Below are 16,324 nucleotides of genomic sequence, written 5' to 3' on the forward strand. Positions count from 1 at the left end.
TCTCTCACGGCTGTAGCTCCTCCGTCTCGCGCTCTTTCTCGTTCCTTCTCTTTTTCGTGGTTTGCAGGTGGCAGTGGGTGATGGGTGGCAGGGCGGGCTGAGGTTCCTGGGGCGTGAGGGTCATGACCTACACCTGCACGCTCACTGGACACGAGACCTTTATGGAAGTCCAACTGGAGACAGAACAAAATACAACAAAATGAGAAGGGTGAAAAGTTTGATTATAATAAGAGAGGATGAGAATGACTACAATAACGACAGGAACAGGAAAGAAAGCAGTAGAAACAGATATAGGCAAACTGTTCAGACCTCATATTGCTCGCAAAAATCCACACGTAGTACTTTGGGATTACTTGTGGGCCATTTCACACCATGCAGTGCTTCTCGAGTGGCCACAGCTTCCTCTATAGTGGAGTACTGAGAGAACATGACAGATTGGAGGTTAAAAGAAACTAAAGGCATCAATCAGGGTGGCGCAATATAATATCACTAATGAATTATGAGATATCACAACAATAAACAATACAGAATAAATAAACACTACTGCTGAAAAGTTTGTGGTCAATACGATTTTTTAATTGAAGCCTCTTATGCTCAACAAAACTGCATTTAATCACACATACAGAAAAAAATGTCCACTTAAATTTAATTTAAAAAGCAATTTAACTGATTCCTGTAATGGCAAAGCTGAATTTTCAGCAGTCGCCATTTAAAAAAAACTCATTAATTTCAATCATTTTTATTGTGTCCTAGCTGAAAAAAATAAAAAGTGTTAATTTCTTTCAAAAACAAAATCTTACTGATTCCAAACTTTTGAACTTTAGTGCAATGAAAATATAAATAATAATCAAATATATAATAATAACTTACTGTGACATAGCAGTGAGATTTGATCTTGTCGATCCAGAAACCCTCCTCCACCAACGTACCCGTCCGATTTAACAACTCCTTCAGCTGCCCTAAGGTGAAAGGTCGCACCTACAGAGAAACAGTTCAAATCAGGGGTCAAATGAGCAACAAAACCTCCAGACTCAATCTAAAAACACAACACAGGTAAGCGGCAATATTCATATGGTCAACTTATTTTAGATTCAAATTCAATTCAATTACAGTGAGTAGTGAAATGAACAACGTGATCTAGTGATTACCAGGTTGCAGACGTGTATGATGTGGGAGGTTTTTCCACGAGGAGGAGAGAGCTGGCGACCCGTCCGTATAGGGTCATCAATAGTTATGGACACACCTGATTTCTGCTGACTGATGGAGCATCGCACCAAAGAATCATTGGGAGTGACTGAGAGAGGAAAAAAAACAATTATAATCCTACTTTAAAAAAAGTTTTGAAGTATGTTAAGATTACTTTAAATGCAACCAGCAAATCATGAAGTGTCACCTTTTTTGGACTCGCCCTCCTGTATTTCCATTGTAACGTCAGGGGAGTTCTCCCATTTCCTTTGTTTGTCTGTCTCTTCTTTAGTCCACTTCTGCTCTTCTTCATCCTCCTCCTCTTCTTCCTTTATTTCTTTCTGCCCATTCTCGTGTCCATCAGATGGGACAATCTGGACCAAAGATACAAAAAAAGTTCACTGAATAGCAGAGGCAAACCATGAACTTCAAAAGACGATAACAAAATGCTTTTCTACAAAAAGATTCATTCCTAAATCAATAAGGCATTTAACTTTTTAAAAATGATTTAAAGCATGTTTAAGTTATTACTGCAGTATTGTGCAGCAGTCTTATGCACTGGTGTTCATAGTATCAAAGACAAACCTTTAAAGGCATAGTTCACCCAAAAATGAAAATCTGTCAACATTTACTTAGCCATAAGTTATTCCAAACCAGTAAGAGTTCTTTCTTTTGTTAAACATAAAAGATGATATTTTGAAGAATCTGGATAACCAAACAGTTGCTGGTCTCCACTGACTTCCATAGTATGGGAAAAATAAATACTACGGAGGTCAATTAGGACCAAGAACTGTTTGGTTACCAACATTCTTCAAAGTATCTTCTTTTGTTTTAAGCAGACGAAATAAATTCATACAGGTCTGAAACAACTTGAGAGTGAGTGTCTAAAAGTTTATTATTTGGTGAACTATCCCTTTATTATTTGTTTTGGCAGCTACCAGTGACAAGCCTGTCATTCTCACCTGTGTCACTGTGCGTCTGATCTTGAGACCCTGATCCTCCTCCGGTTCCTCTCGCTCACGAGGCCCAGATGAGTCCTCATCCCCAGAGAGACGCCCCTCATCTGGGTGCAGCTCGACAACCGCCTCCTGTAGGGGCTTGATGTCTGGAATTAGCGTCTGTAAAAGAGTTTTGTAGTTAAGTAAATGTGCCAAGTTAGGTAAAAATACTCTTATGCAGTACTAATAAATATAAAACTGACCATTAAAATTTAGTAAATCAATTACGTCCATACTATACAATGTCCATATATTTAACATTTACGACATAAAATTAAACTTGAGAATACTGCACCACTGAACCTGTAACACTGATTTAATTCAAGCAGACAGGCAGGCAGGCTGTCAAAAACAGGTAGTGATTCATCATGTATCTGTTAAGGTAATGTGGGAGCGGTCTTAGATAATTTACCTTCAGCGATTCAGTGGTGATGCTGATCGACGGCTTCTTGGCAGTGACTGCTGTACTAGAACCCCACCTTCTTTTCCTGCTGGCTCCACCCACAGGCTCTGCCTCAGATGACGCAATCTCCGTTTTACCTAGTGCCAAGAAAAATTAATCACCAAATTGCACAACCTAGAAACAGATCCAGTTGTAAAAGTTAAAAGAACATAGCAAAGCATATAATTCCTAATTGACCTTGTAACCACTTTTTTTTTTTTTACTGGAATGGTACTGCAAATTCATTCAGCTTCATTAAGCACAGAAGAGCATGCTTTAATGTAATTGGAACAGGGTTTATTTCAACAATATGCACATCACATGATGTTGCAATGCACTGCTTTCTGTGTAGAAGCTAAATAATGGGATGGATCAATGTTGGTGAAATTTAATTCATTTTGCACTCTAGCTAGAGTTGTTGTTTTCACTTGAAAAAATACTTGGTGAGGACAGCATCCTGCCCCATTTACTGGTTAACAATCCAGATCAACAGATTTAAATACCTTTTCCTTGTTTTGGAGGAAACACGCAGAATGGGCTGCAGCAACCTGTCAGTGGACAATGAGTCAAAAAAGTAGCATTTTGAAGACACTTACTGCTCAGGGAGATCTTGCGGGCAGCAAACGATTTTACAGTGGAGCTCTGAAATTAAATAGAAAGGAGGAGAAACAAGATCCCAGTGGATGTGTGGAGGAAGAGACAGACACAACAGACAAAAGAGACATTGGGAAAAGGAGGGGAATGAGAGAAAGGAGAAGGGGAAGAACAGATGCACAGCTATCAGTTACACCAATAATGTACAGTTGCACTGACAAACAGAGGCTTTGAGAATCCCATCATTATTATAAGCTTTCTGAATTTTAAAGACCCTTATTGTTATTGCTTTAGTTTTTACTTTAACATGACTTCGGCTAACACATGCTTGACCAAAGTCCCTACTTTCCCATATGTGTGGTAAAATATAGGATTACTAACACCCTCTAACCTCATCATTACCTTCTTTCCACTTTAAGTAATTTAAAAACAAATACATCTTGGGAAAAAGGGTTTTCCTGGTACCATTGACACCTGATTCCTCTCTGGCTTGGCCAACCGCACAGCAGTGTGCACTGTATCTAGGCAACAAAGGTCCAATCAGAGGAGGCTGAGGAGTGAGGGCGAGATACGATCACAATTGAGTGTGCTGATTGGCCGGCTGACAGGAACTGCACTTTTTGTTTCAATAGCTGTTTTTGGCTCTTGTGGTGGGAATTGTGATTCAAATGGTCTTTGAAAAAGTCTTTGAAGTTTTTGTTGAATGTTCAGGAAGCAGCGGAAGTCTGTGGCAAAAAACTCCCTGTGTCCACACTAGCTGGGGAGATAGCATCCACACTATGACCCAACAAGAAACACATGACGTTTGACAAGCCAAAATTCTGGTTATAATCTGTCAAGGCATTTTAATCATTGCCATCAAGTCCTTTGTACCTCAAGACCTGTGATGTGCAGGTAAAGAGGGTTTCCTTTTCTTAATGTCTTAGGGTCTCACTCTGGTGCCGTCCACAAGTTCATCTGGGAAGTTGGGTGAGTAGTAACGGCAGAAACAGGAAGGTTTTTTTCCAATCAGCCTAGAGTTTGTTTCGCAAAGTTCTTTGAAATATTCCATAAAGTCCATTTGTATTGCAAGTTTCAAGACAAGTCCTTCAAATAAAAAAACCATGGCTGTTGATAAACTGATGAGACCCAAAAACGGCAGAAAAAACTGCTTGTAGTAAATGAGTCCATAAGTCTCGCTTCATTATCTTAGATTGTTCGACTCACTGAGATCAGTCCACAGGCATGTGAGAAACAGCAGATGTCTGTGTAATGAGTCTCTGCAGATATCAGTTCATTCAAGTACTGAAGTGTGGGCAAAAATAGCAGGGGGCGTCAAGACAGCTGTGTTCCCATCATGCTGACAGGAGGAGTTCATCTGATGCTTGTGTTTGGCCAGTGTAAACGCTTTGAAAAATGTCTCTGTTGGTGAGCATCACTCTTTCTTTTGCATAATACAACTGACGCCTCCCCCGTCTCACCAGCTATTTTGGCTTCTCTTAAGCAGTCCCATCAGGAGGCCACATCAGTTTTGTATGACGAGGCAGTAGCCAATGATCCGGCAGGTTCCGTCAGGCTAAGTATGCAGTGGTGACTCTGGGGGCCTAGCTCAGGTACAGCCGAGACGCTTGGGCATAGCGGGGCAGGTGATGGAGGTGGTAGAGGAGAAGAGGTGGTAGCAGTATGCAGGTACCAGTATGAGCAATGGAAGAGGGGAGGGCACCTTCACAACAAAGCAATCAATGGGATTTTAAACCACAAAACAGTCAAACTACCAGATCCAGAGATAAAGAGAAAGGGAACAAGAGTGAGAGACAGAGTGGCAGAGAGAGAGAGAAATAGCTGGAAAAAAGAGAGGACAGAGAGAGACTAGAGCCTACATCTCAAACTACATGTTGCCAGTCTATCATTCTGCTCACTACAACTCAAATACACATTGCGCTGTTTAACTAAACACTTATGGCACAATATGATAAGGATTGTTTTATAAAGGGGTGATTTTAGAGATGCAACTTCTCAAAGGAGGGTAATTAGTTTGAGAACTTCCAAAAAGCAGTTGCCTCTCTAAACTTTTCTAAAGCACCACTGCTAAAAATATTTCGTAAAATAAAAATGGTTGATCTCATTAATCACCTGCCTAGTTTTAGACCATTTTAACTCGCCTTGACATCTTTTAAGCTACAACAGGATTTACGTTTAACACAAAAATGCATAAAATCTAAATGTGTTAAACTGCACTTTTAAAATTATCACCGATTCATCCTCACACACACAATGACCTCAACAGTCTCTAATTTCACACATTATTAGCCATCCACATCCCCCACACACTGCTGCTACATAGTAAAAGGAAAAACAGAAGAGGATAATAGCAATAGTCTAACATCCAATCCTACATTGCATCTAAAGAAAGACAACAAATGTGAAATCACTAGAACTGCCTTACAAACTTCAGTCATGCCTCCCCATATTTCAGGGTTATGGTTTCCACTGGTTCTTCGTTCTGTGGGCCTTCTTACCTCCTCTGGGCGTGTGTCGCTGGAATCTGCCCCCTGGTGGTCAGGCTGTTGCATAGCACTCTCTGAATGAGAGCGGCCCTCCAGTTCCATGGCAACTTGGCCTGCAGGCTCAGAGAGAGCTTCCTGCTTTACCTCCCTAGAGAAAGAGTCAGCGAACAAGAGAAAGGGAGACAGAAAGAGAGTGAGGGGTAAGGTGGCTGAGGCTGGATGATCTGGGTCACTCTACCTATAAATAACTACCTGGCTAAATGACTCTCACTGCCAGCATCACACATACATACATAAACAAGATGATATATGCCATGTTAGTAAAACATTGAGAGGGAAAAACAAATACATGTGTACCTTTTTAAATGTGTACACAGGCCTTGGCTGACTGTCATCAACACATTCAAAAAGACACACAAAAAATTTAATGGGTAGGAATTATGAGACATTACTGAATTGTTGTAAAGCTAGAGACGTAACAAAACTGAAGATTAAAGACTGCATCACAGTCTATAATAATTCAAAAGTTACAATAAAAATCAAGCAAATGGCCTCTTGGAATTATAGAGGTTCTGCTTTGAGGCCCTTGAGCTTTCCACCAAATAAACTAGCACAGTTTTCAATATTGATAATAAATGTTTATTGAGCACTAAATCAGCATATCCGAATTATCTCTGTGGGTAGGATCATGTGACACTGAAGACTGGAGTCATGGCTGCTGAAAATTCAGCTGTTCAAACATAGGAATAAATGACATGTTAAAATATTTTAACACACACACATATATATATATATATATATATATATATATATAATTAAATTAATATTTTAAATTAATATAATAAATAAATCACCTTACCAAGCCCAAACCTATGAAAATGTAGTGTACATCCGATGACCATCGTAACCAACCATCAGCTCTCACAATAACAAAACCATTTAAACATATAACAGACTCGTCTGAATTGTATGCAACACTTTTGATCTAACAAATTTAAACCACGGCAAACAAAGCGCTGACAGGGGAACAGATTCACTGGCTCCTGACATCCCCGTAACCTACAGGTGATTCAATCGAATTCACTGTTCAATAGATAACCAATCCCTCTCTCTCACACACAAACACCTGTGCAACACACCTTGGCACCGTGGTCTCTAGAGACACAACAGCCCTGATGCCATTTGCTCTGAGGAGGGAAAAACTGCCTCTGGCTTCTCAGAGCACAAGGCTTTTAAAGCAGTCAACACATGCTGAGGCGAAGGGGGACGGGTAGACAGATCCCCCGTGGACAAAAAAGCCAAGCGCTTAGAATACTTAACATTTACACGTGAATGCAAAGAGGAAAACCTGAAAGACAGCCTTAAACTGAACTACAGTAGCCTCAGAGTTCATTTTCCGTGCATTAAGACACTTTGTAACAGTTAATGAAGAATAGTTTATTCGGACTGACTTTGTCAAATAATAATCATATACAGACTGACATTTTTCAAAGTGTGATTTATTTAGAATAAAACATTTCTGTGATTTTCCATCACTGATGTCATTGCTCACTAGGGAACATCCCCTTTCCCCTTGAGGACTTTCAATGCCTAGCATATGAATACAATTCTTAAGATTGGCTTTCCTTTAAAGAAAATAGTTGAAACCTAACACACTGATCTACACGGACCACACAACCGATCATTTGAATAACAAAACTTACAAAACTTTTAGCACATGATCATTCTTAGTGTTTCCTGACCGCACTATTAATTTCAGCATTAAGTAACAGGTTTACTACGCCTAACTGCTTATATAAATTGTTACACTGTTAAATGGGTTTAGGTGAAACGCAAGCTGAGCTAACACTGTTTTATTCATAAGATCAGATGTTGAAATCTTTTTCATCGTGGACAGGGGTATCTCCATTACTAATTTAAGGTTACACACATCTCTCATGATTAAAAATACCAGGGAATTGCCCACATCCTTAATGAACCCAAGGGCCTAAACAAGACCCCCTTCCCCCAATATCATGACCAAAACGCCTGCGTTTCAAAATCTACTGAGATACCCATAGAACAATCATTGTTGGGCATCATCTGCGCCGTTTGATTCTGTTCGATCGTTATGACGCCAAAAATGCTGTGTAGGTAGGCAGCTCACTGGGTTTTAAAACACCGCTAAACACCTCTGCGATTTCGAGACGGCATCTAAAATGAAATAAAACGGTTTCGTTTCACGTTTAACTGAAGTCAATACAGGGTCCACTGTACAAACACAATCGCTCGATCGATTGAGCTCATAGTGTAAACGTCTATCACCTAAACGATGTGCCTACCCCGCGCTGGAGGGTATTTCTAGAAACCACCTCTCCCTCTCAACCCTTACCCGTTTTTGTTGCCGTCCGACAGCATAATATCAGGCTGTAACCGGGACCGCGACGGCCGATTCTTTACCAGTTCTACCGGTCACGGATGCGTAGGAAGAAATATGAGAAGCGGACGCGCTGCAAGGCTGTGCTTTTTTTTTTTCTCTTGTGCAATGCGTCGGTATGGTCGGTATAGCCACGGCGGCGCTCACAGAGCAGCCATATTGAGCAGCGCTGGGGGAAGTATGAGAAGTACAAGCAGGACCCCTCCTCCAAGGCCACGCCGGTTGATAGGCTGTCGTATAGAACGCCTGATTAAAAATACAACCGCCCTCATATTACATATTCCAAAGTCAAATCGACTATTACGTGGACGGGGTTTTAAAGGTCTTTATTTAGATAAGAGGGAGATAATAATTTTCTGACTGCTGAAGGTTTCTTACAAATAAAATAAAGATCAAGTTTGTGAACCCTTAAAGGTTCAGTTTTTAACCAAAAACGAAAATTTCGTCATTATTTTCATATACTACATAATTTATAATTTTCTCACCCTCAAGTAGTTCCAAACTTAAATACAGAACACAAAAAGGAAATTCAGAAAAATGTTGGTAACCAAACAGTTTATTGTATAGACAAAAAAAAAAAAAAAAGTCTTAAAATATTTTCTTTTATGTTCCACAGAAGAAAAAAAACCATACAGGTTCGGAATGACATGAGAGTGAGTAAATGATGGCATTATTAATTTTTGGGTTAATGTATCCCTTTAAGAATTGTCTTATTTCTGCATACATTTACAATAATTGTGATCAGCTCTTCATCCAAGTACATAATGATAATCCAGTTAAACAAATAATACACAAATGTTTGCCTATTCAACTTTTTTATTGACCACAACCGATGATTGTCTGGATGGAAAAGAAAGTATTTCTAATAGGTTTGACGTCCAGCATGCTGGGTAAAAATGGAAACCATTTAAGTAATCCATGCAAGGAAGCACATCACATAGTTAAGCAGTATTGTATGGAGGAACTGATGATGACTGATCCACACTTACTGGAAACACTGTGTTGATGGTCTGCTGCTAAAAGTGGGTTACTCCAGATACTGAAAGCAAAAGTTCAAATACTTTTTCACTCTTAGATCACTTTATTTAATACATTATAGATTTCCACTTTTTTGTTTTATCAGGGCCTCCTTATTTGGTCACATGACTTTGAGAACTGATCACAATGTAGGTCAAATTTACGCAGAAGTACAGAAAATTCTTGTGTTCTATCTTTCTAGTGTCACTTCAGAAATCTTGTTGTACAAACCCTGGGATCTAAAAACATTTCTAGTATATAAAATAAGGAGAAATTTATTAGGATGATGTTGGTTTAATTTCTAATTTCATTATCATTATCAGAATAGTGTTACAATTACATAGGACCGAGACTGCTGGAGAAAACTTGTTAGTGGTGGCCTATGCTCTAGTCGGGGCCACAGGTATAAAGAAAAAGAAAAAAGACGTAGCAATTCTGTCACCAACCTGTGCACAACAACGATGATTAGTCAGCAAGCGTGTCATAAAATCTCATGGCTCTCCTCACTGGACTTTTAACATTACTGAAAACATTATCTGATATAGCATTATTTCCACAACACGTAGCTAAATAAGAATAAAGAGAAAAAGACCAAGAGGGACTTCCATCTGCTGGATGTCCTGGTGAGAGGCACCGATTAGCCGCTTTTCCACTGTCGGGCCAGTGCGAGCCAGTGCTTCAAACGGGCTGGGTGGGGCTAATAGCCTCGGACCTGTAGCACCGAGCTCAAAATCACAATGCGTTTCCACCGTCGGGCCAGAAGCTCCGCAGCACTTCACTAAAACCCGCCCTTTACACGACTCTCAGGAACAACGTCACGCAACCCCATCATTTCACCAACAAAGAGAAGTTAGCAGAAAACTAATCAGAATTAAGTCACTGGAACTAGCGCAATCACAAAATGAACATGATAAAAGCGGCCGTTTGTTTGCATGTTTTGTTAAAGATTTAAATCCAAAAGCATCAATGTTTTACAATAATAAGTGATACATTGATCATAATGAATTAATCAGGATTGAATATTAGTCACAACTCCGTCTTTGTTCATAGCCACTCCTCTAGCCTCATCTGGCCAAGGTTTTCGTCGGGCCAAAAAACCCTGGCCGTTGGCCCCGAGGAAGCACCGACGAGGCACGTTCAAGCCCCGGAAGTGACAGTGGAAACGTGACTGGCCCTGGCACGCACTAGCACACCCGCTTTTGGCCCGACAATGGAAACGCGGCTAATGAGGCCAAATGGGCAATCTCACTAAACTATGCATGACAACAGACGGCAGAGTTATAGCTCATGCATTTCTGAGCTCACACTTGTTGGGTGGTCCTGCATCTAGACAAATTGCTGTGATTCCAGGGATGGCAAAGGGAAGACAATGGTTATGAAAATCAATGAGGTGTGAAAGACAGTTTCACTGAAATGTGTGACTTGAATGGCAAGCATCCAACACCTTTTGACCAATGAATTTCTGTGCCTTTTCCAGTCATTTTAGCTCAATGGCAATTAATTAAAAAAAAACATTAATGGATTAAATATGTAGAGAGCATATAGAAAAACATTCCTCATAAAACATTTTCCTGGTTTGGTATGATCATTGAAAGCATGGAGTTTTTTTTTTTTTGCATTACATTACGTATGTACTTCAAAATAGAGATATAATAGGAACAGAAAGACATTAAATTATTTCCCTAAAGGACAGATGAACAGAACAAAGTAAAAAAGGATAAAAAAGAGAAAATATATTCTGCCTGAGAATTCATTTTAACTGTATTTTATTTTATTTACAGCTCATTAATAAGCAAGCTGAATTTTGCATTGAAACACTGAAAGCATTGTGTTTTTGTACCTGTACAATGCAATGTAACTGTGTATGAAAGACTTTACTGACCTTGAAGATTGAGCCTTTTTTTCTTTAACATAATCTCTTCTGTTTTCTTCCTCGTCCTGGTTGAAGTAAAGAAAGACCATTTTCAAAATTCATATTAACAGTAAATTTTCCATTATGTACTTCTTATTGTTTCTAGAACTCTGTGTTTGTCCTCAGATCACACTACCAGTCTGAGAAGTTGTGCTGAACTCATGTACACCCAGTCAGACTGGTGCATCAGTATTAGCATGGCAGAATCATCATCAGAACACAGCAAAGGCAGAAGTAACCAGCAGAATTAAAATGCGTATGTCTGATATGTGGATAAGCCAATTGCGCACCTTCTTTTGGCTGGGTGGGCTGGATTTATCCTGTGAAGGAGAGCTTGAAGTATGAGAAGATGATGATTCTGAATCGGTGTCAGATGATGATGACTGACTTGGCATTGACGAGCGTCGTTCATGACCTTTCTCTCTCCGTGAATGGTCTCTTGTTTCATCCATTTCTCCTTCTTCAGATGTAGAGTGTGCCGATTTTAAAGACTTTTCACTTTCTTCTGCTGTTTTAGGTGACTGTTTAGGTGGCTCTTTCTCTAGAACTTTCACTTCTTTCTCTTCCTCGTGTTTTGATTCAGGTGTCGTTGTAGAGGCCTCTGCCTCCATAGCAACATCTTCAGAGCACTTCGGCACTGATGTGAGCACTGACACCTGCTCAGGTTTGAAGGATGATGTAAGTGAATCAGGTGGTGGGACCTCTGAGAAAATGTGCGGCCTTCTAGCTGGGAAAGTGGTGGGTGAAGTCAAATGGAATGGTGCAGAAGTCTCATCCACGTTCTCATATTCTTTTTCCTCACTTATTTTTTGCTTACCTCTCTCCTCCTTCAACTCAGAGTCTTGAGCATCTTGTTGAGCAGTGGGTACTGACACAGACACCTCTGACCCGAGAAGCTGCTGAGCGGAGTCTTGCACTTCTGCTTCACCATCCTCCTGCTCTTCAACTTCCATCTCTCCTTCTCCCTCCATCCCTGCCTTCTGTGCACCATCAAACACACTCTCCGATTCCATTTTGCGGACCAGCAGGCTAAGTGGACCAGGTCTGCGTGTGGATGGGGGTTCTGGGCTGCTGGATCTAGAACTGGAGCTGGACTCCTGTCTTTTGAGGGATGGAGGAGAGACCACGTCTGCCCCTGAAGCAGCACCCTCTGCTAGGCCTGCTGCCTCATCTTGGTCATGTGGGCTCTGTTTGGGAGTGTCAGGTAGCGGGAAAGACAGCTCTGGAGGTGGAGATGGGGGAGGAGTAGGTTGACGGAGCTGCAGAGGTGGCTGGTGGACTGGCTGAGGCTGAGGAGGGATGTGCTGTGGTGGTTGAAGCTTTCTGCGGGATCGTTGGGGGTATGCAGCTGGTGGAGTGTGTATAGGAGGAGCCCGGACGTTCTTTTTCCCATGTGAGGTAGGACCCCATTCATCATCTTCATCACTGTCATCATCATCCTCATCATTGTCATCGCTATCAACTTGAGCACAAGCTGCGGCCCTCGCGGAACGGCTGAGCTGCAACACCGAATGGGCAGGACCTGCTTCGATCGGGGCCGTTCCCTCTCTCTCTTGGGCACGGGGCATCATGAGAGGCAAGCCTTGATGCTCAGGTTGTCCAACCACGCGCACAGACAAGGAGGCAACTGCACGTGGAGGAGAGGGTGTTGCGACCTCCTCATGGCCGGGAAGGAAAGAAGGACGCCAGATCCTCCCAGCTTTAGTGTCAGGTGATTCTTGAGACACTGGAACAGGGCCTGTATCCAACCTGTGAGATCCCAATAACCCAGGGTCCTGTGGCAACCCTCCTCCGCCTGCCTGGGTTGCAGACAGATGAGAGTGTACGAAGTGATGCTGGAAAACAATGTAAATGAAAGATCAAACACATACATGAAAACTGAGCAGATGTTCCTAGACATGCACTTTCTAATTAATTATTTAGTAGTGATAATGTAATGTAATCTAATAAGCAATCAGAGTATGACTGCTGGACAGTACATGAAAACTGCCTAGTATTTCCTCAGAGCACACTGCAAGTGTGAGAAGTTTAGTTGAACTCACTTACACCCAGAGTGACACAATCAAACTCTGGTGCATCAGTATTAGCATGGCAAGCTCATCAATGGAAACTCTCTACCGCTTCTACATGATTGCATATATGTGGTGTGAATTTTAACTGCTTGCATAGAAAACCAATGCTGTCATATCAGGTAATGTTTGTTCTGGACAGCTCCCTAATCAATACATCTCTAGCATATTACAAGCCACAAATCAAATCAGCATGTGTATTTGCTGATCAAATAAATCTGATAAATAAATCGAGGGCACAACTGTACTACATCAAATAAAACTTTACTTTGTGCAAACATTTAAGTCAGTTTTATACAAAGACTATATGTGCTTACTTTCTCTGGTAGAAAGGAAGTGCTATCTTTGGTTGGCATGTGTTCATCCTCCTCAGGACCAGCAGGACTCTGTGTCTCTGAAAGCAGTATATTGCAAAGGTCATGCATAGAGTTTCTTGAAGGTGAAAAAAAAAATGTACACAACCTAAAGTGTCAACCTAAAGGGAAAGTCAATGCCCCTATGAAATCCTTAATGCACAGGTTAAAAATGTAATCTAATAAGCAAACAAAGAATACAACTGTTGGATAGCCATTGACAACCACCTAGAATTTCCTCAGGGCACACTGCAAGTGTGAGAAGATAAGTTAACTCACTTACACCCAGACAGACTGGTGCATCAGTATTAGCATGGCTGGCTCATCACTGGAAACACTAAATTGGTGTATGAGACTTCAAACATTATGCATCACTGTGTGTTAAGATTTCCTGCACAGATGGTGTAGTCGAGTCAGTGTTATAACCTGTGTGTATATGTACATGTGACTCTGTTTACCATCTGCCTCAGTGGCCTCCCGGGCTTCTCTCTCCAGTCTCTGTCGGAGGAGCTCCTGCTGTTTGGCCAGGTACTGCTTTATAAAGCTGTTCTGACTCATCTCCTCTCCAATCTGATACATACACAGAAAGCACACTCCAGTCAAGGTCACCTCATTTATAATTCTTGGAGCCAACAAGCATGACAAACTTGCAATAATCATGTAATAGATGTTCAGATGCTATAAAGGACATATTTGTGTGCTTAATTTATGATTAAAATAAATAATTTATGTGATGCCCTGAAGAAAGTCTCACTAATTCCATAATACAATTTTGCATTTTAACATTTAAAAAAGTTGTATGGATAATCAAGTAAACCTAAGTTCACTACAGGTAAATTTGTGTTCCTTTTTTAAAAACATACTAAAATGCCTTTTATTTACTAAAAAGTAACAACTATCAGTCAAAGGACATGTAATAAATTATGTGCAATTGGTTGTATGCAACAAGTTTTAAACCATGTTGATAATTTAAAAGAATTAGAAATTAAAGTATCAATACAGTAAGCTTTATAGAATGCTGAAACATTTTTAAACAAAACTATAATTCTATAATCTATAAATGACGCAAATGAGAAAAAAGGGTTAAAATGTCTTTCTTACCTGAGAATTGGGCTGAAGGCCAATTTGATGGGTGGATGTTCGTTGGAGATTCTCCAACATTAGAGCCTTTAAAACACAGCAGATGATGCACATTTAAAATGCAGATATAGTCATGCACATTAAACCCAGTAAACAAATGAACAGTATTTTTCAGAAACACTCTCTGTTTAGGTTCCTAAATCCGATCAAGCATGTTTCTTGCGATACAAACCTATTCAATACACTTTGTATAAAGAAAAGGTCCGAGAACTTATAAAAAGAATATCTCATTTACCCGACCAGCAGCACAACATGACCGCTTGCGGTTTGATACAAGAGAGAGTGAGTGAAGCAGCGTCGCTGAATGAAGTGTTTATATTAGAGGTGGGAGTGGCATTAGCCTTTCACATTATTCACTACTTTAGCATATACTTCGCAGATGACTGCGTTAATCTGACAGTTTACCGGTCGTTATGCTAACCGTCGATGGAAAATAGGCAATGAAAGAAAAAGTCACTCACGTGAATGCGAAACTGGAAGTGTGAAATACTCCGACCCCCTAAAGCGCGGCATTTAAAACCAAATTAGTTGAGTGATTTACATATAATAGCCCACAGGAAATGCCCACAAGTGATTAACGAGCGCGAGTATCATTTGTAATTCCACTTACATCTGTAGAAACTAGAAACTACTGGTTATGTCTATCTTGTTTATAAATGTTGTGCGAGTGTCAAACACGCATCCATCACACGAGGCTGACAAGCGCGCGCGCACAGCCCACTACAAACACACGACGCGCGGGCACGACGTTAACTCCGCGACCTCGGCGTGTAATGACCCACAGACTGTTTAGAAAACACCCGTACTGCTGTATTATTAAAATTACGTGATATAACTGCACAAATAATGGAAAACAATTGCCGTGCGGCGCGGTAAACGATTCGAACTATCCACATGCACGCGACGATCATTCCCGCTCTCGAAGCAGCGACACCTGTCTGCCTGTCTGTCTGTCGCTCTGTCCGTCTGTCGCTCTCGGCTCTGCTCAACTTGACAGCAAGCGCACGGTTTACGCCCGCCCTTTGACCAAACTCACCCCTTTCAGCCGTTTAATGAGTGCATTTTTCTGTCCACTTTTGGCGAGCCCTCTTTGCTCCAGGGCGGCTTTTAAATCCGCCACACGAAGCGAATGAAGCGGTTTGCCGTCTAACGTAACATCCTCGAGTTCCGCCATTTTGCTTCACGAACTTCTGGGGCCGTGCACGAGCGCACTGTGTGCGCATCACCGCGCTCTGATCTCCGGAAGAGAGAGAGCCAGATCGACGAAAACAGATTCAAGAGCAGGACTGTCCAAACTCGGTCCTGGAGGGCCGGTGTCCTGCAGAGTTTAGCTCCAACCCTAATTAAACACACCTGAACCAGCTAATCTAGCTCTTACTAGGCATAGAAACTTCCAGTCAGGTGTGTTGAGGCAAGTTGGAGCTAAACTATGTAGGACACCGGCCCTCCAGAACCGAGTTTGGACAGCCCTGGGCCAGAACGAAGCTTTCAGCTCTTCTCCTTGCGATATGCAGTCTGCATCCAGGATATTTAAGTTACAGCAACGGTTTAAAATTGCACTGCAATAGTCATTATGGCGCCTGTGTCCTTCATAACATAACACAACAAGACGTTCATGGCTTAATTCAGTTTCTAAAACCATCCTAAAATGTGTCAGTTTGCTGGTCTACCAGGATGCTCTATTTGCTGGTTTAGATTGGTTTTCAGTACTT

The 16,324-nt window shown here is 41.1% G+C and overlaps 1 protein-coding gene across 1 annotated transcript in view; it reads right to left on the reverse strand.

The window, feature by feature from the left end:
* acin1b (apoptotic chromatin condensation inducer 1b) overlaps nt 1-15,871 on the reverse strand; it is an 18,054-nt gene extending 2,183 nt beyond the window's left edge. The window contains exons 1-15 of the mRNA XM_016490794.1: nt 15,649-15,871; nt 14,574-14,639; nt 13,931-14,042; nt 13,437-13,513; nt 11,341-12,885; nt 11,021-11,076; nt 5,718-5,853; nt 3,222-3,267; nt 2,596-2,723; nt 2,148-2,303; nt 1,394-1,559; nt 1,149-1,294; nt 871-978; nt 310-417; nt 3-173 (exon numbers count right to left, since the gene is read on the reverse strand). Of these exons, the coding sequence (XP_016346280.1) occupies nt 3-173; nt 310-417; nt 871-978; nt 1,149-1,294; nt 1,394-1,559; nt 2,148-2,303; nt 2,596-2,723; nt 3,222-3,267; nt 5,718-5,853; nt 11,021-11,076; nt 11,341-12,885; nt 13,437-13,513; nt 13,931-14,042; nt 14,574-14,639; nt 15,649-15,786 (3,159 nt within the window). The 5' untranslated portion in view covers nt 15,787-15,871. The remainder of the gene's footprint in view (nt 1-2; nt 174-309; nt 418-870; nt 979-1,148; nt 1,295-1,393; nt 1,560-2,147; nt 2,304-2,595; nt 2,724-3,221; nt 3,268-5,717; nt 5,854-11,020; nt 11,077-11,340; nt 12,886-13,436; nt 13,514-13,930; nt 14,043-14,573; nt 14,640-15,648) is intronic.
* Nucleotides 15,872-16,324: the final 453 nt, after the last annotated feature.

This window comes from Sinocyclocheilus anshuiensis, unplaced genomic scaffold, assembly GCF_001515605.1.
Source record: "Sinocyclocheilus anshuiensis isolate Anshui unplaced genomic scaffold, SAMN03320099.WGS_v1.1 scaffold426, whole genome shotgun sequence".
Classification (NCBI taxonomy): domain Eukaryota; kingdom Metazoa; phylum Chordata; class Actinopteri; order Cypriniformes; family Cyprinidae; genus Sinocyclocheilus; species Sinocyclocheilus anshuiensis.